At 49.8% G+C, this 24,578-nt stretch overlaps 3 protein-coding genes and 1 long non-coding RNA gene across 26 annotated transcripts in view; 2 read left to right on the forward strand and 2 right to left on the reverse strand.

Annotated features, from left to right (window-relative positions):
• The window catches only part of SNED1 (sushi, nidogen and EGF like domains 1), a 98,838-nt gene extending 92,639 nt beyond the window's left edge, over positions 1-6,199 (forward strand). For 8 of the 13 annotated variants that reach the window (XM_057550813.1, XM_057550817.1, XM_057550827.1 and 5 more), the window contains 2 exons: positions 629-666; positions 2,447-3,826. In XM_057550813.1, the coding sequence (XP_057406796.1) occupies positions 629-665 (37 nt within the window). In that variant the 3' untranslated portion in view covers position 666; positions 2,447-3,826. Of the gene's footprint in view, positions 1-628; positions 731-1,279; positions 1,722-2,446; positions 3,827-3,858 lie in introns of those variants that run through there. The other 5 variants (XM_057550815.1, XM_057550828.1, XM_057550816.1 and 2 more) reach the window with 3 other exon arrangements.
• Positions 1-11,220, reverse strand: part of MTERF4 (mitochondrial transcription termination factor 4) — a 95,953-nt gene extending 84,733 nt beyond the window's left edge. The window contains exons 1-4 of one of the 4 annotated variants that reach the window (XM_057550833.1): positions 11,084-11,195; positions 9,433-9,916; positions 7,559-7,743; positions 6,499-6,892 (exon numbers count right to left, since the gene is read on the reverse strand). In XM_057550833.1, the coding sequence (XP_057406816.1) occupies positions 6,539-6,892; positions 7,559-7,743; positions 9,433-9,916; positions 11,084-11,104 (1,044 nt within the window). In that variant the 5' untranslated portion in view covers positions 11,105-11,195 and the 3' untranslated portion in view covers positions 6,499-6,538. Of the gene's footprint in view, positions 1-6,267; positions 6,893-7,558; positions 7,744-9,432; positions 9,917-11,083 lie in introns of those variants that run through there. The other 3 variants (XM_007184850.2, XM_057550834.1, XM_007184849.3) reach the window with 3 other exon arrangements.
• Positions 11,221-11,305: 85 nt separating this feature from the next.
• On the forward strand, positions 11,306-14,033 carry LOC103013091 (uncharacterized). The gene is made up of 3 exons (XR_451242.3): positions 11,306-11,505; positions 12,802-12,846; positions 13,857-14,033. It is a non-coding gene; the product is annotated as an uncharacterized LOC103013091 (long non-coding RNA).
• Positions 14,034-14,051: 18 nt separating this feature from the next.
• PASK (PAS domain containing serine/threonine kinase) overlaps positions 14,052-24,578 on the reverse strand; it is a 48,626-nt gene continuing 38,099 nt past the window's right edge. For 3 of the 8 annotated variants that reach the window (XM_057550959.1, XM_057550956.1, XM_057550961.1), the window contains exons 15-18: positions 19,729-19,928; positions 16,956-17,089; positions 15,210-15,356; positions 14,052-14,618 (exon numbers count right to left, since the gene is read on the reverse strand). In XM_057550959.1, the coding sequence (XP_057406942.1) occupies positions 14,509-14,618; positions 15,210-15,356; positions 16,956-17,089; positions 19,729-19,928 (591 nt within the window). In that variant the 3' untranslated portion in view covers positions 14,052-14,508. The other 5 variants (XM_057550958.1, XM_057550957.1, XM_057550962.1 and 2 more) reach the window with 4 other exon arrangements.

Genomic DNA, 24,578 nt, shown 5'->3' on the forward strand with positions numbered 1-24,578 from the left:
ACAGGGCAGGTGCTGGAGGGAGGTTGAGTGGTGGTGCTGGGGGGGTCACTCTGGTTATGCACGTTCACACAGCATCTGGCACTAGTATTGGGAAGTGTTACTGACGGGTCCAATTATATAAATACAGTAAATCTCCATTTACTTTTTATTCACTCTCACCCAGGTTCTTTCCCCAAAGGGTTCAAGGTAGTCACAGAATTATTATATAATGCACTGCCTGAGTACAGACAACAGAGTCCAAACCTCAGTCACATTCTCCATAGACCAGTCACCACACGCACTGGGTCTTGCGTTTCTGAGTCCGGGAAAAACCCACCCTGCTGCCTTACCCGAGCACATCACCTGTCTCCCATCGCCCATCCTCCACACCCCCTTTCACTCTCCATGGCTCACACCCAGCCAGGCAGCCTTCCTCATCACTCCACGACTCCCACCCCAAGCCAGGTGGGCACACACAGACTCAAACGCTCATCTCTGTGTCAGCGTCTCACTACCACGCTCCCCAAACTGGAACACATGTGACCTACAGACAAGACAGGACCACAGCAGGCAGCCTGGGCCGAGGAAGCTGCAGAGTTATAGGGACACAGTTTCTTTTTAATAAACCACATTTCTCTAATTATTTCAGGAAACAAAGTAACAGTCCTACACTGAAGAAATCTTAAGGTACGTTCCCACAGCCAGCAGAGCTGCTGGGAAGTCTGAGGGACATCCCCCCAGCACTCGGCCCTCGGGAGGGCTGCTGTCTCCTTGTGGAGCTCTGAGAAGAAAGCTCAGTGTGTGCTCTGTGTCATAAGCTCAGACCAGAAGGTTTCAGAACTGCCTAAGGGGGTTAAAATGGGTGAGAAAAATAATACTTAAGGAAGGCCTCCCAATAGACATAAACTTGGTCTGATACATCGAATCCCACTCTATCTCAATGGGCAGAGAAACCCCTTCCCCGGTCATCAGCAATGGCAATGGAGGGGGCGGGTGAGCTCTTAGAGAGGCCGAAAACCACCTGCACCCAGAGGGAGGTGGGACTGACGGGCTGCTGGGAGGGCAGGCGAGGGGGGACAGTGGGAAGGGCCTGGGATGCCAGAAGGCAGAGGAATTCTAGGAGTGCTTTCCAGACCCTGTAAATGGAAGTCCATTGAGAAAGGGTGTGCGGTCTTGATCACATAACTTTGGGTAAGTCCTGAGACTCTCACTGGGAGAGTGCCAATGAACACAGGCATCCTAAGCATTCAGAAACCCTGAAATGAAAAAAACTTTCTAACGCTATTCTTGTTTAATCCAGCATTTCCCAACCTCTTGTGGCAAGTGAGCCCCATGTGACTCCCACCCCCTCACACGCACACTCTGTGGAAACCTTCACGATAATTTGGAAGATCCTAGGCTAAGCCACAGAGACCCGTCCACAGCCTGACACAATTTCTTATCAACGTGACGCACTGGGAATGAAAGAGGTATTCTGGCTGACCCAGGAGAGCTCACCACTCGAGCTCCATAAAGGAGCCCAGAAGCCCATCTTCCTGGCGGTGCAGGAGGGGAGTGAGACTCCTGGGTACCAAGCAGCTTCACAAACAGGCTACATTTTTTTACATGGCTGAGGAGATGAAGAAGAAATGTTACTCAGAGACCTTTATAAACAACCAGAAGCAAAAGAGCTTCGCAGGTATAGGCTGACACTAAAGCAGAATGTTCACCAACCAAGCAGGGAAAGCAGAGGCTGGGACCCACAGGTTGGGCAGCGGCACGTGAGCGAGAACGTGTGAGCTCAGGCAGGCGTTCAGTTCCCATCAAAAGTCTCTGCGTTCAGGTCCCACCTACTCAAAGGCATCACTCCCCCCCAACCCCCATGTACCCAAAACATGCACTCCAAGGCCTGCAAGCAATTCACCACCCACAGATATAACTGGGGTGTGAAACATTTATATCGCAATAAGTCATCTGAAAGATAATATATATATTTTTAACCTCATTCAATGAATCAATTTCTATAAAAACAAATCAGAAACCCTCAATTGTTAAATTATCAAATACTGGCTTTTAGGATACCCATTCTTAAGACAATGGAGAAAACACAAATAAGCAGGAAACATTCACACACACACACACATCCAAGAACAAAGTGCAAGAATTCATTCAGTCGAGAGAGACCAGGGACAGCCCATGCCTTCAGAGAAAAGACCCAAGGCGTCACCAAATGAAGGGGGCTGCAACCTGCAGATTTCACATTTAAGCTGCAATGCTACCCACATGTCCCCAACACTGGGGGGTATAGTCAGTCCTCCACGAGCCTGCCCCCCAGCACCCACTGCCATGTCACAGGGAACAAACTTCACAGTTCTGATGTGGCAAACTCTTCAGGTCCTCCGGGGCAGCAACCTGGGAGCTGCCACCGTAAAGAGGAACGGGTACCACTATCCTCCTCCTCACGCCCCGGTCTGTTTTCTCTTCTAAGGATCAGGATGCTCTTGTTACGCTCCATCCACCTCACGAGTTTCTAAAGCCCAGGAAGACGAGGTCTAAAATTGGATTGAAAACAAGGTCTGGAGTCGGTGCCCTGAGCGGCTTCTCTCCTCTGGCCTCTGGAAGACAGACGGCCAGGCCAGGCAAGCACCAGCCACCTCCTTGCCCAGCCACAACCAGGGAGACCTCCGGGACAGAACCCACATCTGACATACCCCAGGCTGCGGTCTCCGAGGGGGCGGTCTGCGCCACGGTGAATGCCCACCCACGGCGCACACGTTAACCCTGGATGGCAAGGCTGTCTGCCAGGAATGCTTCTGCAACCTTCAGAAACCAGTTCTCAGATTCCGAGGTCAGAGAAAGAATTCTCCCTTTGAGAGCTAGCAACAAAATTGAGGAGGAACTGCTATCAACAGCTTCCAAAGCAGAGACGGTGGGGCTGGGAGGAAGGGGCAGCGATGAGGCCACACTGGAAGCGCTTCGCCCGGCTCTCCTCCGCCAGCAGATTCTTTAAGCTGATCGTTCACAGGCTAGTGCTCCATCATATGGACCAGCTGACTTTGAGGGAGAAAACGGTAACACTAAGACGGAGTTTAGACACTTTTTACCTGCAACCTTTTCTGTAAAGGTCCGACAGTACTTTTGGCTTTGAGGACCCTATGGTCTCTGTGGCAGTGACTCAGCTCTGCAGTTGTAGCACAAATGCAGCCGACAGACGTGTGACTCACCAGGCGTGGCTGGGTTCCAATAAAACTTTATTTACAAAAACAGGCAGGGCTGAGTTGGCCCATGCGCCACGCTGGGTTAACCCCTGGTCTTTGAGGTCACAGGCTTTGGCCTATCCTCTGGATGACAAGTCCCACCAAGGCACCAAAGACCTCAAGGGTTTCACGGAAACCTCAAGGGTTTCAAACCCCACTTGGAAAGCCAAGGCAGCACCTCTACCAAGTACAGTGAGGGCTCGTCCCACAAGCCTAAATGCGATGCTGGTGAAGGTTTCTCTTAGTCCAGGACTCAAGTAACGCCGTGTGGGGCTATCAGGTAGTAAGCACCGTGTTCCACACGCTCCTCCTTCACACACAGAGTGCCGCGTCATCCTGCCACCCCTGCTCTCTAGCACGCTTCTAAGCAGTGCTCGCTTCTCCCTGCAAATGAGGTGAAAACCAGACAAGCAACCCCACGTCCGGTGTGCTGAACATCTGAGCAGCTGAGCCAGACGGAACTGAAGCCGCCGTGCGTCTCCCACCGACTCTGCCCCGAGTCAGCATCACAGCCACAGAAAGGGGCTCTTCCTTTCATCTTCCATAAAAAAAATTTTTTTTACAGAGTTATATTTTAGCCTTTTTATTTTTATTAAAGTTTTGTGTGCATATGTCTGTGTATTATGCATTCTGTCATTTTCAGCAAGGAGGAAGAGTCATTTCGAGAAGTCTCTACTGTGCTCCAGAAGGTCCCCAGTCTCCAAGGCCCACCTGGAGAAGACGGCTGAGTGCAGTGCAGGGGCTCTGACACTGGGAGAGTCGAGAGAACCACATACATAAACACGTCCTGCTGACTCTGCTGTGGCACTGGGACCTGTCACCGTGCAGCTGTGTGAGCTACGGCGCCACGAGCCAACAGCAAGATCAAGTGATATCACTGGAAAGAAGACGAACCCCTCTACCGCCACGTCAACGACCTCAAGCCCCTCAGCCACGAGGCAAATGTACCGCGTTCCAGTCTTCAGCTTAGAAGCCCTTGTTTCTACAAGGAACAGTCCACTGGCTCCTAAGCTTGGTGCTGCGTTTTCTTATGATTAACCCATTTTGATGTTTTATAAGTTAAACATCTAGTAAAAGACTTCCTGATGCTAAAGGAATCATAATTCATCCTTGAAACATTACAAATGAGCCACTGCTTTTTTCCACACGGCTCCTTCTTAAAACTCTAACGTCTTCCTTGGAGATACTCAAGGTCCACCCCCAAAAATTAGCAAAAATGGAATCAAAAAATTGTCAGGGGCATACACATTTCTGTGTCGAAATGAAAGGAGCAACCCTGAGTTGCCGAGTCAGCCTTGTGCTAATCAAAGCTTGGATCAACTAACCATGTCACGGAGCTTAGATTTAAGATCCTGTTAGTCCCACCTGGGAAGCACAAGAGCATCAGCCTAGGTCCCCGGGACGGTGCCGCCACCCGGAGGCCACAGAACACACGAGGAAGTGAGAAATGAAAACTCTGTACTTTCAAATAATTCTGCCCACGGCCAAGACAGACAGTGAAGACAAAACCTCCCTTTTCCCGTTGCACGAGGACCGACACGGGTGCAAACGAGGAACGCTCCGTGGCACCCTGCTGCTCACCCACCAGCCCCCCCAACAGGCAAGGGCTCCACCCGGTGTCAGCCAACCTCCAGCACCTTCCCTGGGCTGGAACTCCTGCCACTGCCCAACGACTGCCACCGATGTCGGACTCACGTGTGGAGGGACTCACTGAGCTACTGTTCTTTTGCAAAAAAAAGTCTTTCTCTTTGCTGTCATGCTCGAATATGAGCCTGGAGAAAGCAAAAGCATCTACACCTCAGTAAATGCAGCTCCAATCTACCCACAGTAAAACACAGCTCAAATCTACCAACAGCATCCCAGTACAGAGGAGAAAGGAACTCTCTTAAAAAATCAGCTATTTACTTTACTTTTAAATAAAAGAGAAACAAATGTAAGCCCATTTAAAATCTTAAGTCCTCACGAATCAGCACAGTCGCATTTCGCTAAGTGAGGCCTTAGAGCCGCGTCCGAGCCTTGGCGCTGCTGATCTCCGGGCTGGCTCGCCCCGTCGTGGGCCTGTCCTGTGACTGCAGGATGTTTAGCAGCCGCCCGGGCCTCGACCCACTAGACCCCACTAGACCCCAAGTGCACACCCTCCTGGTCCTAACAACCCGATGGGAAATGTCCCCAGATGTTGCTAGGTGTTCCCTGGTGTCAGGATCACCCCCAGGGGAGAACCGCTGACAGGACTTACGTGGTCTCTGCGAGAAAAACGAGGCCGAGCACCGGGAGTCTCACGTGTGGCTGTTAAAACGCTGTGAAGCCCTGAGTCCTGGGCACATCACCAAACATGTCTTCTGCAGCATCAATCCTGTGCCAGCTCCCCCCGGACCTTCTAGCAATCACCCATCTCCCCACCCCTCACAGAGCTCACGCCATCAGGGCTGTACCTCTACCTCAGAGATGACCCCTGGCTTACATCCACGTCCACTCCCCAACCCCAACTCTTCAGGTCGCTCCTCAGACCCACTGGCCTCCCCGAGGGGCCTTCCACCACCTCTGGTGTCACGGAGAGCTCCCTGAAATGAAACCAAGCCCAGACCTGCGGCCCTGGCTCCAGGTCAGAACTCCACGGACGCCAGAGACGTCAGGCCTGGACGCAAGCCCCTGGGCCTGAGCTGGCGTGAAGGCAAACTCCGCCAGCGGTCAGGGTCAGGGCCCGCTCTTCTCAAAGAGGCAAAAAGTGCCCCCACGCGGGGCTGGCGGTAAGAAGCTGTGCAGAACAAAACCATACATCACTAATCAACCTCCTTTCACTCTGCTGTACAATGACTGCAATTACGAAACAATAAGATATTTTTGAACTAAAAACCTGAGTATTTTTGTGGAAAACCTGCTCCTTGTTTTCATAAAATAAAGTGCTGTGATATACTAAAAGCTCACTGTCTTCTCGGAACTCTGTCTTTGTCACGAGAAGTATGTAAAATGACTCCTGAACCAGAAGAAACATCCCCCACTGTCACGGGACTGTCACCAACACAGATGGGAGAGAAAAAGTTAAGACCAAATGTCGCGGTGTTGAGCCCCCCGACCTTAGAGGCGCAAAGTCAGCCTTTTATTCAGGACGGAACAGGGCCCTCCCCCCAGGACCTGACAGCAGATCAAACCAGTGCATCTGCTTCTTAGTCTACTTCTCAGGTGATTTCCAATTAATTTTTCATCAAAAGACCAGTTTGAGAATGAAAAATAACCTGAGAAGATCCAAGTGAAGTTCCCAAAAGCTCTGAGAAAATTTAAATACCCTTTGATCTCGCTGGGCTCTTTTCACTCCAGTCTGTCCATCACGGCTCCCGCTCCTCCCCTTCCTCCGGCTCCTCCTCCTCCTCCTCCAGACTTTCGTCGTCAGCCATACGGCCCTCAGACTCCTCCTCCTCCCGGGCCAAGAGTTTCTTAAAAACCTCAAACTCCTCAGCTGAAGAACAGGCTGTCTTGGCCAGAAACTCAGCTTCTGACACCCTGAGGATGTCCTTGAGTAAAGGGTTGGGGACCAGCGTCTGCCCCTTCTTGTCGGGGGTCTGGTACCGGCCCAGGCGCTCCAGGAACACGTGCCTCTCCTTGGTCTTGGTCATGGAGTACTGCAGGAAGTCGGTCTTCACCACGTCCACATGGTTAATCCCCATCCTGAAGTAGGCATACTGAAGACACAGCGAGGTTAGGACGTGCAGCTGCAGAAAGCTTTGTAGGCTCCTAAGGCACAGTGAACTGAACTGTCCAAAGGCACTCGGAGAGACCTGCCTCACTAGCGACGGCAGAACACTATGATCCCGACACCTGCATGACGGCTTTCAAAGCATTTTCAAATTCATATCGAGAAAAATGCAGTAGAAAATAAAGGGCAGGAGGGAGAAATTAAGTTCTATTTTTCTTCATGGGGTAAGGAAAACTATGAGTATGGAAAAAATAGGCAAAAAATTCAGAAATCATCTAGGATTTGACCTAAGCCATCATAATTGTTACCAAAAAATTAGGACACCCTTCACAATTACGTTTCTAAGATCAACATGCAAAATAGATTCTAAAGATAGGAAGGTTCTAGCTATTTTTAAATTAAGTATTCTAAGCAGAGGCCTCATTAGGATTCTAAGAATAGGCCTGGGTCATCCGTTATTAATGGCAGAAAAGTTGCAAAAGAGGTTTTACCTGTAGTAAAGAAGTGAAAGAACCAAAACCGAACTCTCTTTGGCTGGTGCAAGCAAAGAGGGTCTAAGCCTTTCACCTCATCCACTCGCCCCGGCAAGTCAGCTAACCCTGACTACACTCGAAAACTTGCTGTTACTAATCACGCCATCAGTCATTCTCACCTGGAATTTGTACTCCAGTTCACCAGGGTCCTCCCGAAGAACACAGGGGCATCTGTGCAAAATCTCGGTGACTTGCTTTACCGTGAAAAGGCACTTCTCCTTGAGAACCCCGACGATGATCTCAATGTCCCGCTGACGCATGGTGAAAACTTCAGGGCAACAGTAAAGCACCCTCTTTAATTTCCCTGAAGAATGTAAAAAAGGGCAAGTACATAATTTTAGAATATTCCAGAAGCCCAAGTGGCCAACCACACCCAATTCAAGCCAGAATTTAAAAAACAAACAAGGATCCTCTCCTCCACAGAAGGAATGCCAGCTTCAGATGTGTCTTCCCAGACGCGTCGTGGAAATGGGATGGGCCAGAATCACGCATCTCCCCACTGACTCCCTCTCACTTCTCAGACTCCCCAACTCTCCCTCCTGGTATCAAGAGGCCTATTTCTGGCCTCACAGCTGAAAGGCACCTACTTCATATTCTAGGTCTCCTCTTGCCCTTCTCACCTAGAAAAGACTTTCACAGGGATTTACGGGAAAGCTCAGACAGTAAGATGGGATAGTAGCTTCCCCCATGTCGGGGCTTTGGGTTCATGTTTCCTTCTATAATAAAACAGTCCTTGAAATATTCACAACCAACATTCTTAAGACCTAGGAGCCTGAACTCAATGAAAAGGCGTTCCACAATAATAATTAATGTAATAATAACAACAAGAATCATGATGCACAACCACAGAGACTGATGATCTCCTGGTTAGTGGGTGACCATATATTTTATCCACACTAAGGCGCTTCTGAGTGACAAAGTCCCTGTTAGTAACTGCATTAGGATAACTGGTATAAACTGAGACTCTCCCAGGCAAATCAGGGCATATGGTCTTCCTACAGGTAACTGAGTAAAGTTTAGTACCTAGAAACTTAGAACCACTTATTTAAACTGTTAATTAAAATCTTCCTAACAGGAGAGTCAGTCAGTGTCTTGATAAAACGTGTCAGGAATGAATTTCAGGAATTTAGTCTTCATCTTTGCAGCTTAAGGCCACGCTGAGCTTGTTAATTTATTGATAAAACCACTGCATGTAAGGTGCTAAGTTTAGCTTTTTAGATTATACTGCGATAGGTAATCTGTTAAGAGAAACACACACCACTATCTTTTGCTCATTTTCTAGAGAAGAAGGCCGTAAAGATCCTCTGAAATCTGAATTCCCAAACCTTTTCTCCCCCTCCCCTACCCCCGACAATATTTTACCAGCAAGAGTCAAGAATACACAAGACTGGCATTCCTCTGGTCAAAGCGGGCAGGGGTCCTAGGAGACACTCACAGCCCCCCCACCGACCCCACAGAAGGCCCGTAAAGAGATCCAGTGAACTTCTAGGGCTCCCGGGGCGCAAATCCTGTGGGGGTGGGGATGGTGGCTCCTTTTGCCTTCACTCCACCAGTGTCCCAGGGATCTGGGCAGATCTCACATTCCACAGTAAATCGAGACACCTGACTGGAATCCAAGCCTCTACAGGGAACTCTGTAAGTCTCTCTGGCTTCCCATCACACAGACACAAAGCACTAAGCCCACCCCAAGTCAGCTTGAGCATCAAAGGGCACATACATGCACATAAACCAACACCACGTGCCCAGCGCCGTTCTAGATGCCAGAGCCCCTACAGTGAACACGCCAGACACGCGCCTGGGTCGGTCACTCGGTCCCCCTCCCTCCTGCGATGCCCTCTGCAGAGCTCATTCTGCTTCCTCACCCCCAAGCCAAATCACACACTCCTCTCAAGGGCCTTTCCCCCAGAAACCTCCCCGAATCCACCTCACCAGGCTATTCGTTCCCCATCTCTGACTCCTCAGCACTATATATAAAAGCTACACCTTCTCATACCTTCTCCAAGCCCCAGCTTTCGCAGGTAACTGGAGCGCTTCTTCATTTGCATGATAGGCAGTTTCAGTAACTGAGGACTTCTCTTGAAGGCCACACACACAGGCTCTGGATTCAGACCCAGGAGTATTAATTCTGAAATGATGTCCAGCAACTGCTGGGGGTGGGTACCTGGCTGTATACTGAGCAGTTCGTTAACATGGACGTCACTGAAACCCATGTCCAGGAGGGAACTGACGATCTTCCCTCGCTCCACAGCCGTCCTCTGCTTCTCAAGGAGGCACTGAGTCAGCCCCGTCCTGTGCTCTGGTTCTTGCGCGCACTTCTGGGGTTCAACAAAGGGTGACTCCCCGAGGTCCCCCCCGCTGGAGACCGTTGTCAGTTTACGCAGCAAAAGAGCAGTCGTCCTCTTCTGTTCTCCAAGCTGAGCAGTCTGCCTAGCAATAAGGGACCAGGTGAGGGGGATCAGGCGGTGCCAAGCCGAGACCTGCAAGACACAGCCCCCAAAGGGAATTAATTCCTCACCACTCCCACGTCATGGACACCTCGGGATTTTTGAGCCAGGGTATTTAGTGCCTTTGTCCTACACAAACATAAGTTTTTATAAGCAACCCGCAAAGTCATACCTGAACTTAAAAAGCCTACCGAGAAGGACGTTCGCGTACAGAGAACAGAGAACTGCAGGAGCACAGAGATGAGCTATTGCTGCTGTAACTGAGGAGCCAGGGACAAGGAGGGACAGGGGAGAACTGTTTCCAGGCCACCAGGTGAAGTATGGGGGGGGCGGGTTTCCTCCACCTTTTCAGTGCCTGGGGGGGCCTGCAAATTTAACTGAAAGATTAACAGGCAGAAAAAAAAAAGTTTACTTATATGCATATGGTGGCTACAAGCGCTGGCTCCCTAAATGGCTAGAGTTAGGGGCTAACTTGAGCAAAGGGGTGGTGGCCTCCTAGGCGAACAAATGGGAGCCCAGAAAGTCTGTGACAGTGTTTGTTTATGTAGATACACGTGGTCTTCCCTCTCTTTTTTCCTTCATGGCCGTAAAGCTCCCGAGGAGAAAGGATCTGTGGTGCCCTCGCTCCCAGAAGGTTCTGCTTTTAGCGCGATAAGGGCCGCTCCAAGAAGGCTTCTTTCTGTAGCTGCTGAATCTCAAATGTCTTTAACTTAACGTAATTTCCGTGCCAACTCTGGGGGTCCAAGTTGGTACCCACACCTGAAAAATCTGGACCTCACACGAGTCTCCAGATTCACTACTTATATTCATTCCACAAAAGAAATCCTGGTAGCCTGCAGGCAAACTACACAGAATTCCCGTTGACTTCGGAACTCTCCAGGGTTCAGGTTGGCGCGTAACGAACGAGGCCCACATCCCGAGGCACTCAACCGCCCTTCACGGCCCGCCCCAAAGCCTCCCCCGCGCCCTCGGCCGCCGCGCCCCCGCCAGCCAGTCAAGTCCACCCGCTCGCTGCTCCCGCCTCCCGCTCTCGCCCTGTCTGGGGTCCACTCGCGGGGTCGGCCCAGCGCCGGCGGGGGGAAAGTGGGATAAAGCCGCACTGACGGAGCGGAGAGCACCGCAGATCAGGGTGCGGCACCAGGTCGGCGTGCGCCGGCCTCTACGACCCGCCAGGAGCCCCTGCTCGCGGTTCCCCCTCACCTGCCAACCCAACGCAGCCATAGCGCGGAGGCAGCGACAGCGCCGCTGACGCCGGAAGCAGCCGTCTCCCGGGTCCGCTGCTTCCGCCCTCCGGGTCCTCTGCTTCCGCCCTCCGGGTCCGTCGCTTCCGCCCTCCAGGTCCGTCGCTTCCGCCCTCCCCCTCGCCAGCGCGAGGGCGCGGGAAGCAGTTCCGCAGAGCCCTTGTCCGCAGGTGTCCGGCGCTGGGCCGTTTTCTGGGGCCTGTCGCCGACCGCCGCTTGCCGCCCACCGGCACCGTGGGCGCGGAGACCGCGGCTTCTCTGCTTGGTGCCTACGCTGCCCGGGTTTCCGCTTTCTAGAGCTCTCGGCTAGCGCAACAAATGAACAGCTCCTTCCCCATACGTTCGCTTCTCATTACCTTAAAATTCCTCTTAAGAGTGGAGGTGAGAGGAAACTATAACCTCGCTCAAACCAGCCACCGCCCCGCGGTCCAGCAGTAACCTCCCCGGAGAAAGCAGGGTCCTTCCCAAAGCAGGTTCACGTTGAGGTAGAGACCGGGCGGTCTGAGTCAAAGGGAGCCGGTCCCAGATAAAGTTATTTGGTGTGGAATCTGCATTCAATATGAATATTAGTGACAAGTTGAAATGGTAGTGGAGCGATCGGTTCAGGCATGCGAAATGGAGTCTGGCGGCCATGGAGGACCTGGTCTCAGCCACTCTCTGCACCGCTGAGAACGTGAGCTTTTAACTCTTCCAGACCCAGGGACACCCCCAGCCTATTCAGAACAGCACCTGCCAGCTGCAACTTTCTGGTCTCAAGGTCTCCCCTTATAACCATGCAACCATTTCAGACCCCAACCAATCCTTATTTGGCAAACACCCTTACTTCTTTTCATTTATTTATTTATTTATTTATTTATTTTATTTTTTTTTTATTTTTTTTGGCTGTGTTGGGTCTTCGTTTCTGTGCGAGGGCTATCTCTAGTTGCGGCAAGCAGGGGCCACTCCTCATCGCGGCGCGCGGGCCCCTCACTGTCGCGGCCCCTCCCGTTGTGGGGCACAGGCTCCAGACGCACAGGCCCAGCAGTTGTGGCTCACGGGCCCAGTCGCTCCGCGGCACGCGGGATCTTCCCAGACCAGGGCTCGAACCCGTGTCCCCTGCACTGGCAGGCAGACTCCCAACCACGGCGCCACCAGGGAAGCCCCCCTTACTTCTTTTGAGCTCCAATTATAATTGATAAACACCCCCCCCACACACACACACACACATATTCTAGAGGTGTAAACTATCCAATGGAACTCCAGAAGTCTTTACAGTTTAAAAAAAAGGGGTGCGGGGGTCCTCCCAGCTTACAGGTCTGGTTTCCTCTTGGGATGAAATCCAGTGATGTTTCAGCCTAATTTGCATTCATTCTTAAATTTCGGACATAGGCCTGTAACAGTTCAGGTATAGAGACTAAGCATCTTTCCAAAGGGGATAGTGGTGAAAAAGAATAAAAAGGTGTGCTTTCTCAGCTGCCTAAATTCCACCAATTGTAAGCCCAAGCCTTAGTGTATAAGCATTTCTTCTTGTTTTATCTACTTGTTTCCGAACTGAGAAAAAGGACTTGATTCTTGCATGGATACAATTTATAGAGCTCTGGGCCAGGCACCAGACTGGATGCTAAAAACCTTTTTACAGAAGGATTATGCCAAAGAAGAGGGAGGCTGTAAACTTTTCTATCTGGACTCTTTCTGCAGAGACCACTCTCAGAGTGTTCAGACTTTCTGCTGCCATCAAATCAGGTGAGTTTTAATTATTTTTTCTTATAGAGAAGTAACAGTTCTTGGAGACCTAGAACTTTGCATTCTCGGCCCATTGCACACCTGTCTGAAAAAACATTCTGTAACTTCTTTTGTGTTATAAGCATCATAAAAACTACATAGGAAAACATCTGTGTAGTTTTGCCCACTCTTCAAAAGTTCTTTGAACATCACGAGACTCATTTGATTCTGAAGAGTAAATGTCACTAACGTACTACACACTTTACAAATTCACTTCTAAAAGCCCTGCCTTTACTGTCCCTGACGGATGGAGGAAGGTCCCTCGTCAGTCTCTGGAGACGTCAGGGAGACTCGGGCAGCACTTCCTAAAGGAAGGGGAAGGCAATATCCTGCATCCCAGTAGTTGAGAATCAAATTAACTGTCATCGGAGCATCCGAAAATATCAGGACAGTTGCATGCTTCCTAAATGAACACTAGAAACCGAACACAGGATCATATACTAGAGGCAGGCTGGCCCCTGAGCATCTTCCCGAGAGCTCCGGGCAGGAGCCTTGGCACCTGCGGAAAGTGATAACGTGGGAAAAAGGCATGGGTTGGGGTGGCGGGGGGTGGGGGGGGGGTCTTGGTTTTGGTTTTGTTTTCTTCCTGCTATTTGAGCAGGGGAAAAATGAAAGGTTTCTCTCTGACACCAACCACTCCCTCCCCTCCAACACAGATACAAAATAGAGGCTGGATTTCCTGTGCCTGAGCTAGCTGACTCTGTTTCAGAGGGGGATGGACTGGAGCCTAGAGGGGAAGGGCCTTCTGAGTGTGTGAGAGCTGCCCTGGGGCCTGAATGGGGGAGGGAGAGGGACAGTCAGGGCTGGACGCCCCCCACATAGTCACGGAGGGAGCCTGGACTGGCTGTGGAGTGCGGGGAGGGTGTCGTGGGTGCACAGCAGAGCACAGACAGATGGTGGGCCGGCCCTGGTGAGCTTGTGCACAAGGAGAAGGGCAACGCCTGAAACACCACACCCTCTTGTCTCCTTAGAGGAAGCAAGCTGCAGAGCCCTGGGCTCACCCATAGGAGGGACCCCCAAACTGACCAAGGCTGAACCTCTCTCCAGCTGTGGCAAGTGGAGATGCACAAACGGAAAAATAAAGAAATGAAGTACTTCCCATACCAGCACTGTAGAAGAATTCACATGGTCCAAGTCAGGGTAATTGTTTACTAACAAAGTTGCTTTAATTTGGAAAACGTTCAAGGAAATAAATTAATGAAATAATCTGGTCATTTGGTGAACAGGTTCTACACATTCCGCATAAGAGACGAGCATATACCAAGTCAGGAAGCACAGACACATATACAAAAGTAGAAAGAGGGTTAAAAACCTTTTGTATGCCTTTTGGAATTTCACAAATTAGAAGCCTTTTAATAGTAAAAAATAGTACAAAACTCAATTGAACACTAGAATGTTTTTTCAAGGCCATGAAAAAAAATGAATTCCAAGTCTATTTTATAACCCTAAAACAATATAGTATCCCTGGCTTTTGTTCTAACATTTATCAAGCTTGCATATGAGGTTTTAGACGGTGTACTGGGCCTAATTCTTGAGAACGTACTTTCTCTGAATGGAAGGGGCCTGAATATAACATGACTTCCTGAGTGAAGGAGAGCGGCAGAGAGCTGGGTTTCCCGGCGGTTAGGGGCCTGCCCTCGCACATGAAGCCCTGCGCAGCTCCGGGGCCCGAGCCACTGCACTTGGGCTCCTGCCCTCCAGCTCCAGACTGACAGTGGACAGAACTCCGCTCTCTAAAGAAAGAAAAAGATACTGTGTCACCTGCCAACAGCAAGATTCTAAAATACTTTGCTTCTCTTTGGAGAAATTCTTAGGAGCAAAAGACATCAGGGGAACCCTCCAGAACCCAATTGGCAACGTTCTAGACTCCCTGGGCCCTGCTGTGGTGGCGCGGGGCTTCCACGTCCAGAGCCGCGCACAGCGTCTGCCCACTCTGAGCAGCGGGGGCCAGACCCACGGAGCTGCTGCTCCCAGCTGGGGGCCCCCGGGGCCCCCAGACCATCACACTCCTCGTCCAGGCCGTATCCTCCCTTTCGGCCCACTCAGACCACCGCCAGCGGCACTTCTCAAACTCTCTGCCGCAGCCCTCAATCCCGTCTGCGGGTTCCTCCTTGTCAGGGGCTCCCATGGGCACTCACCCACCTCCCAAAGCCCCTGGTGGTGTTCAGGGACCTCTGGAGTCTGTCTCACAGGCGACAAGCCAGCTCTGGGCCCTGACGTTCATGTCCAGGACAGCACAGAGGAAGGAACCTCGCCCTCCCCCAAGACCCGGGAAGCAGCCTGGGAACCGCCTCAGCCCTGAGGGGCACGGCCTAGCCTCTCACCTGGCTTGTTAAGTCGACACACCTCTTCCCAGGTATAGTCAGCCAGGTTCACAGGCTGCGTCACCCAGGGGTCTGTCACCAGCTTCTCCAAGGTGGTGCGCTGCTCGGGGACAGGCTGTAGCAGCCCAGACATGAGGTTCATGAGATCTGGGGACAGAAAGGCGTGTGGCCAGAAGACTGACGGAGGGCCCCGGCTGGGGGCAGGTGGAGCGCATTGCACAACTGCAGGTCCTGGGTCTGATGGGACAGGAGGTGGCTCTGGACCCCCACTTCTAACCAGCACTCCGGGGGCTCTGGAATGTGGGGTCCCAGCTATGCTTCAGGAGGGCCTGTGGGAGATGTCTGTTGCCTCTGAAAGGAAAGCTTGGAGCTCGAGATCCCACCTTGCTCACCACACCAAGTGTGGCAGCTCCTAACCTTGGCCTGCTCTAAGGGACTCTGGGGGTGCAGAGCTGTGGACACAGGGATCACGTGACAGGAGAGGGGTGGGAGGTGGCCATCAGTGGAGGCCCAGCTCAGTCCCCACAGGAAGGCAGCACGAGCTCTGAGAAGAGCCCCCAGCCTTGAGTCTGGATCTGAGTCCCATTTCCTTTTAGTGTCACCTCAGCCAGGGCCACTCCAAGCCTCACTGTCCCAAGTGAGTATCCTGAGAGCCTAGTGAGAGAGCCCGCAGAGCAGCCCCCGTGGGCAGAGCTGCAAGAGCCATGGTACCGCGGAATCCAGAACGTTAGCAAAGCTCTACAAATCTTCTTCTAGGCTGCTCTGGGCTGAACTGTGCACCCCCCTACCCAGATTCACAGTGTGATGATATCAGGAGGTGGGGCCTTTGGGAGGTGACGAGGGCTAGATGAGGTCATGAGGAGGGGCCCCCGCGACAGCATCAGTGCTCGTATCAGGAGAGACACGAGAAGGCCTGCTCTCTCCCTCTCTCTGCCCCGTGAGGACACAGGAAAAGGCAGCCATCTGCAAGCCAGGAACAGGGCTCCCACCAGCAACTGCATCTGCCAGCACCTTGATCTCGGGCTCTCAGCCTCCAGACTGAGAAATAAATGTCTGTGCTCTGTGCTTTAAGCCCCTAGTCTGCGGTGTCCTGTCATGGAAGCCCGAGCGGACTGAGACACAGGCTTCTAACCTAAGCAAAGAACCCAAGGCACAGACTTGATTCATGAGGACACTTATCTCCTCACTGCCTGTAACGATGAATGATTACTCTGGCATCACAGAATGTCACTATGTCACTAATGTCTGAGAGACCTCAGAACCCCGTGGTCCAGCTCCCAGGAGCACCTCCAGGTATGGGCCGTGAGGGTCCCACTCCAGGCCTACCGCCCGGCGGTCCTCACTGCAGACACAAACCACCACTCATGGCCCTGGGGGAGCCAGCTCACGGGAGCTCGAGGTGGGACAGAAACCCCCAGGTTCCACACGAGCGGCCGGGGGGTCAAGTCCATCCTTTGCCCTCCCCACAGGTGACCTTACAGTCACGGCCACGGCCACTCTCAGAGACTGCTAGTGTGTGCGCATCCTTCAGAAGAGGGCCCTATGGTCCAAAGGGAAGCTCTCCTAAAAATAAAGCTGTGATGTTTTAAAGTCATATTCAAATCGTCCTTACGTTCAGATCAAAGTCCGAGAAGAATGGAAAAGAGAGAGAGCTGGGCTATCGGCATGGACCCGGCTGCGCTGCTCTCGCAGACGGGAAGCCGGTGCAACGCCGGCGCCCGTCCACCCGCCACCGCGCGAGCTCACCTTCTGACACCAGGTACGGGGGGTTTATCGCGGCCTCCAAGGTCTCCTCCAGCTCGCAGAAGGGGTTCTCCTCGAAGATCAGCGTGTACAGCGCGACGCCCATCGACCACATCTCCAGCTCCGGCCCCTTGTAACTGCAGGAAGGAGACAAAGCACTCGGGGCGCTGGGCCAGCCCCGCACGTGAGCCCAGCACCCCCACAAGTCACCCGAGAGCGGCTTCCAGGAAGACACGCCACACTCCTCGACCACGTCCTCAGCGCCGGCACCTCCGCCCCCAGCCGGGCGTCGGCCACGTGCTGCGGAGGGAGAGGAAAAGCAAAGCTCCTCTCAGGCAGCTGAGAGCCAGTCAGGAGATGGCACGGGGGCAGAGCAGAGTGTCTCCCCGGGGGCTTCCTGGAGGAGAAGGCCCGGGAGCGCAGGCAGAGAGCCAGGCGCCAGGCCCACAGGAACTCGGCTCGCTAGGGGCCCCGGGGAGCCACAGGCAGCTTCAGAAAGATGTGAAGGATGCTCAAGGCGAGACTGGCACGGGTGAGCATCCTTAAGGCTGAGGCGAGGCAGCGGCGCAGGATAGAGGAGAGCGAGTGAGAGGGGCATGGGGAGAGGGAGCGCAGGCAGCCGGCCGGCTGGGGAAGCAGGCTGCAGGGAGGCAGCTCCCCGGGGTGCTCTTCGTCATCGCCTGTGCTTATAAACACCCTCATTCCAGCCACCACTTCCTGGGCACCTGTGAGATGCTGGCGCTCTGCAAGGCACATACATGCTTTAACCCTCATCCTCACAGCAAACCAGCAAAATACATATCACCTTGGTTCCACAGAGAAGAGGTGAGGCCGCTGCTGGGCGGGCACGGAAGCCAGGCTGACGGCCCCCACGCACCAGCCCCCGTGCCGCCCACCGCGGTTGGTCCCTCGGGTCTGGAGCTCTGGCGGGGGGACAGTCTGGCCCCGAGAGACTTGGGCAGCAGCGTCTCTGCAGCAGAACAGGAATGTAGACAAGGTGGCTGAGAGGAACTGCTGAGAAGAGGGCCCAGGACAGAGCCCTCGGCCTTCCAGGGGGCCACAGAGAGGCTGGGGACATCAGGAGACGGGAAACCAGTGGGCAGTAGGGGCGGGGGGCTGGGCCCCAGGAGAGAAGAGGGGCCAGGAGGGGAGGGGCCACGAGGACAGACCTCAGGGAAGTGAGGGGATGCGACAATGCTACAGCCAGAAAATCAGATTTGGCAGTCTTTGTTTTGTGCCATTTACGTTTTGGAGAAAGAAATTTCAAGAATTTTGGAGGCTAAAGAGAAAAATCCAATAGACTAGAACAGGGGTCAGCAAACTTTTGCTGTAAAGCGCCAAACAGTAAATATTTCAGGCTGGGGCCACGTGGCCTCTGTCCACCAGGGCAGCACAAAAGCAGCCACAGACACTACGTGAGCCGACAAGACTGTAGTTATGAAAACAGGTGGGGGCCGGATCTGCCGCCCCTGGAGTAGAAGGTCGTGAAAACGAGGGAGGAAGCGGGGTCCCTGAGGACGGGATGTAGAACCAGACAGTGAAGGTCCCCGCGACACTCTGGCGTCTGTCCCTCTAACCACAAGCCCTCCTGGAGAGACACATCCTAAACACACCTCTCCAAAGTACGTGTAGGTGGTACAGGATAATACCTGTGGTCCGGATCTGACTGTATTTCATTTCATATGTGTACAGACACACTTCGTTTACATGTGGACAACAGAAATCCATGCATACGCAGGGGAAACACTGAGCACTGTTTCCATGCAAGCCCACAAGCACCTGAGCTACACCAGTGTCCTTTCCTCTCCCACGTTCCCTGAGACCAGCCTGGGCCCCTCTAGCTCACAGGCTTCTGGGGCGCAGAGATGTAAACGCGGCCTGCACCCCTGCTTCTCCTCTCAGCCAGAGCAGGAGGCTTGGCGCGCCCCGAGCTGACGCATGCCGGGCCAGTCAGCGACAGCATCTCCAGCCAGGAGTGGACCCAGCTTCAGCCTGGACCCTCTGCATTAGTACTTTTTCTGTTGCTTGATTTCTTACATGGCCAGCCCAGCAATATATTACTGGACTAGACTACTAGTTCTGTCATCAAAATAAATAAACCAACTTAAAAAAAATCCTCTTCATTCATTTGAAGAGTCCCAAGTTTTGGGACCCTTTTTATCTTTCTCTTAACTTTTTTTTCTTTTCTTTTCTTTTTTTAAAAAATTTATTTATCTTTGGCTGCGTTGGGTCTTCATTGCCACACGCGGGCTTTCTCTAGTTGCGTTGAGCTGGGGCTACTCTTCATTGGGGTGCATGGGCTTCTCATTGCGATGGCTTCTCTTGTTGCGGAGCACGGGCTCTAGGCGCCTGAGCTTCAGTAGTTGTGGCTCGTGGGCTCTAGAACGCAGGTTCAGTAGTTGTGGCGCACATGCTTAGCTGCTCCGTGGCATGTGGGATCTTCCCGGACCCGGGCTCGAACCCAAGTCCCCTGCATTGGCAGGTGGATTCTTAACCACTGCACCACCAGGGAAGCCCTCTCTTAACTTTTAATTATATGAAACTCCAAACGTAAAAGTTGAGGAAATAATATACTGAACCTCTGTCTCCATCCCCCAGCTTCCCTGATCCACCTTACTTTTCCTGCCTGCCTGCCCACTTATTTCCCAAACATACTTTATCACTCAACACCCTCGTCAAAGAGGCACAAACAGAAACCATTTCTCCCCCTAAAACCCCACCAACCGCAGGTCTGACGGCAGGTGTGACAACCGGCTGCAGCTCCCATGATACGTACGGGTTTCCCATGAGGACTTCGGGAGCGCAGTACTCAATTGTCCCACAGAAGGTATAGAACAGCTTGCCCCTCTCCAGGTAGGCAGCCGAGCCGAAGTCTATGAGCTTGATTGTGAAGTCCTCAGCGATCACGATGTTCTCGTCCTTGATGTCCCGATGAATGATGCTCTTGGAGCGCAGGTATCCCACTGCTGACACCAGCTGAAATCAGGAGGCCACAGGGGACTTTTTAAAAGGCAATCAAGTAGAACATGAATTTAAATTAAGGATTAAGACGAAAAAAACAAAAGAACAACAACAAAGAAAAGAAGAGTTCTCTAACTCATCACAAACTGGTGACAGGAAAGACTCTGGAGGCTGCAGATTGCACCTGACTGAGCCAGAGGAAAAGCAGCTCCAGGCATCAGGCTCACTGTGGCTGGCACACATCATGCCCCCAAGGCAGCAACACAGATCTAGGATTCTTTTCTTTAATTTCATTATTTATTATTATTATTATTTTGTGATAAGGACACCTAAGACACGGGCTACCCTCTTGGCAAATTTTAAAGTATACCATGCAGCATCGTTAGCTATAGGGACCATGCCGTACAGCAGACCTCTAGGACTTAGCCGTCCTGCAAAACTGAAACTTTGTATTCTTTCACTGACACCCCCATTCCTCCCTCCCCCAGATAAATATGTGATTTTTAAGTTCTCTGTGTGCTACCAACGAAACCTCCTCAGCAGACACAGAACAACCATCTTGGGAGGAAAGACAGACAGACCACGGCAGAAGCTACAAAGACACATGGTGGGCACCTTAATGAGTGTGGGCTGGTTGCATGGGAGGTGGCCCTAGAGAAGGCCTGACTCCACCACCTCTGGTTCACAATGAGGGACAGTGACCTGCCCAGAGTTCACACGGCAATTCAGGAGCAGAGCTGGGGACAGAAGCCAAGTCTCCAAACTCCTACTTCAAGGCTCTGGCAGCTCCTCAAAGAGCAGCCCTGAGTGTCAGCCATACGTTCCCCAACACGTGTGGAATTCTCAACCATGTGAATTTAAAGTAACTCCCCAGGAAATGGGCTTCATTTCAACAAGCCAAGTACATTAGTCTCCACTGTGAAAGGGTAAAGTTACTAGAATATACTGCTGTCTGCCTGCACTGCACATTTGGTGACAGAGATCAACAAAAGTAGCACCTCAGTTAAGTTTAAGTAAGATTAGTACAATTTCTCAAGAGCCTCTCATCAAGCCTCTTAGATAGCCTCAACCACCAGAGGACAGACAGCAGAAGCAAGAAAAACTACAATCCTGCAGCCTGTGGACCAAAAACCACAGTTACAGAAAGATAGACAAGATGAAAAGGCAGAGGGCTATATATCAGATGAAGGAACAAGAAAAAACCCCAGAAAAACAACTAAATGAAGTGGAGATAGGCAACCTTCCAGAAAAAGAATTCAGAATAATGATAGTGAAGATGATCCAGGACCGCAGAATAAGAATGGAGGCAAAGATTGAGAAGATGCAAGAAATGATTAACAAAGACCTAGAAGAATTAAAGAACAAACAAACAGAGATGACCAATACAATAACTGAAATGAAAGCTACACTAGAAGGAATCAATAGTAGAATAACTGAGGCAGAAGAACAGATAAGTGACCTGGAAGACAGAATGGTGGAATTCACTGCTGCGGAACAGACTAAAGAAAAAAGAATGAAAAGAAATGAAGACAGCCTAAGAGACCTCTGGGACAACATTAAACGCAACAACATTCGCATTATAGGGGTCCCAGAAGGAGAAGAGAGAGAGAAAGGACCAGAGAAAATATTTGAAGAGATTATAGTCGAAAACTTCCCTAACATGGGAAAGGAAATAGCCACCCAAGTCCAGGAAGCACAGAGAGTCCCATACAGGATAAACCCAAGGAGAAACACGCCGAGACACATAGTAATCAAAATGGCAAAAATTAAAGACAAAGAAAAATTATTGAAAGCAGCAAGGGAAAAATGACAAATAACATACAAGGGAACTCCCATAAGGTTAACAGCTGATTTCTCAGCAGAAACTCTACAAGCCAGAAGGGAGTGGCATGATATACTTAAAGTGATGAAAGGGAAGAAACTACAACCAAGATTACTCTACCCGGAAAGGATCTCATTTAGATTTGATGGAGAAATCAAAAGCTTTACAGACAAGCAAAAGCTACGAGAATTCAGCACCACCAAACCAGCTCTACAACAAATGCTAAAGGAACTTCTCTAAGTGGGAAACACAAGAGAAGAAAAGGACCTACAAAAACAAACCCAAAACAATTAAGAAAATGGTCATAGGAACCTACATATCGATAATTACCTTAAATGTGAATGGATTAAATGCTCCAACCAAAAGACACAGGCTTGCTGAATGGATACAAAAACAAGACCCATATATATGCTGTCTACAAGAGACCCACTTTAGACCTAGGGACACATACAGACTGAAAGTGAGGGAATGGAAAAAGATATTCCATGCAAATGGAAATCAAAAGAAAGCTGGAGTAGCTATACTCATATCAGATAAAATAGACTTTAAAATAAAGAATGTTACAAGAGACAAGGAAGGACACTACATAATGATCAAGGGATCGATCCAAGAAGAAGATATAACAATTATAAATATATATGCACCCAACATAGGAGCACCTCAATACATAAGGCAACTGCTAACAGCCATAAAAGAGGAAATTGACAGTAACACAATAATAGTGGGGGACTTTAACACCTCACTTACACCAATGGACAGATCATCCAAAATGAAAATAAATAAGGAAACAGAAGCTTTAAATGACACAATAGACCAGATAGATTTAATTGATATTTATAGGACATTCCATCCAAAAACAGCAGATTACACGTTCTTCTCAAGTGCGCACAGAACATTCTCCAGGATAGATCACATCTTGGGTCACAAATCAAGCCTCAGTAAATTTAAGAAAACTGAAATCATATCAAGCATCTTTTCTGACCACAATGCTATGAGATTAGAAATGAATTACAGGGAAAAAAACGTAAAAAAGACAAACACATGGATGCTAAACAATACATTACTAAATAACCAAGAGATCACTGAAGAAATCAAAGAGGAAATTAAAAAATACCTAGAGACAAATGACAATGAAAACACGACGACCCAAAACCTATGGGATGCAGCAAAAGCAGTTCTAAGAGGGAAGTTTATAGTAATACAAGCCTACCTCAAGAAACAAGAAAAATCTCAAGTAAACAATCTAACCTTACACCTAAAGAAACTAGAGAAAGAAGAACAAACAAAACCCAAAGTTAGCAGAAGGAAAGAAATCATAAAGATCAGAGCGAAAATAAATGAAATAGAAACAAAGAAAACAATAGCAAAGATCAATAAAACTAAAAGCTGGTTCTTTGAGAAGATAAACAAAATTGATAAGCCATTAGCCAGACTCATCAAGAAAAAGAGGGAGAAGATTCAAATCAATAAAATCAGAAATGAAAAAGGAGAAGTTACAACAGACACTGCAGAAATACAAAGCATCCTAAGAGACTACTACAAGCAACTTTATGCCAATAAAATGGACAACCTGGAAGAAATGGACAAATTCTTAGAAAGGTATAACCTTCCAAGACTGAACCAGGAAGAAACAGAAAATATGAACAGACCAATCACAAGCAATGAAATTGAAACTGTGATTAAAAATCTTCCAACAAACAAAAGCCCAGGACCAGATGGCTTCACAGGTGAATTCTATCAAACATTTAGAGAAGAGCTAACACCTATCCTTCTCAAACTCTTCCAAAAAATCGCAGAGGAAGGAACACTCCCAAACTCATTCTATGAGGCCACCATCACCTTGATACCAAAACCAGACAAAGACACTACAAAAAAAGAAAATTACAGACCAATATCACTGATGAATATAGATGCAAAAATCCTCAACAAAATACTAGCAAACAGAATCCAACAACACATTAAAAGGATCATACACCACGATCAAGTGGGATTTATCCCAGGGATGCAAGGATTCTTCAATATACGCAAATCAATCAATGTGATACACCATATTAACAAACTGAAGAAGAAAAACCATATGATCATCTCAATAGATGCAGAAAAAGCTTCTGACAAAATTCAACACCCATTTATGATAAAAACTCTCCAGAAAGTGGACATAGAGGGAACCTACCTCAACATAATAAAGGCCATATATGACAAACCCACAGCAAACATCATTCTCAATGGTGAAAAACTGAAAGCATTTCCTCTAAGATCAGGAACGAGACAAGGATGTCCACTCTCACCACTATTATTCAACATAGTTCTGGAAGTCCTAGCCATGGCAATCAGAGAAGAAAAAGAAATAAAAGGAATACAAATCGGAAAAGAAGAAGTAAAACTGTCACTGTTTGCGGATGACATGATATTATATATAGAGAATCCTAAAACTGCCACCAGAAAACTGCTAGAGCTAATTAATGAATATGGTAAAGTTGCAGGATACAAAATTAATGCACAGAAATCTCTTGCATTCCTATACACTAATGATGAAAAATCTGAAAGAGAAATTAAGGAAACACTCCCATTTACCATTGCAACAAAAAGAATAAAATACCTAGGAATAAACCTACCTAGGGAGACAAAAGACCTGTATGCAGAAAACTATAAGACACTGATGAAAGAAATTAAAGATGATACCAACAGATGGAGAGATATACCATGTTCTTGGATTGGAAGAATCAACATTGTGAAAATGACTATATTACCCAAAGCAATCTACAGATTCAATGCAATCCCTATCAAACTACCACTGGCATTTTTCACAGAACTAGAACAAAAAATTTCACAATTTGTATGGA

The sequence above is a fragment of the Balaenoptera acutorostrata genome, chromosome 8 (assembly GCF_949987535.1).
Source record: "Balaenoptera acutorostrata chromosome 8, mBalAcu1.1, whole genome shotgun sequence".
Taxonomy (NCBI): Eukaryota; Metazoa; Chordata; class Mammalia; order Artiodactyla; family Balaenopteridae; genus Balaenoptera; species Balaenoptera acutorostrata.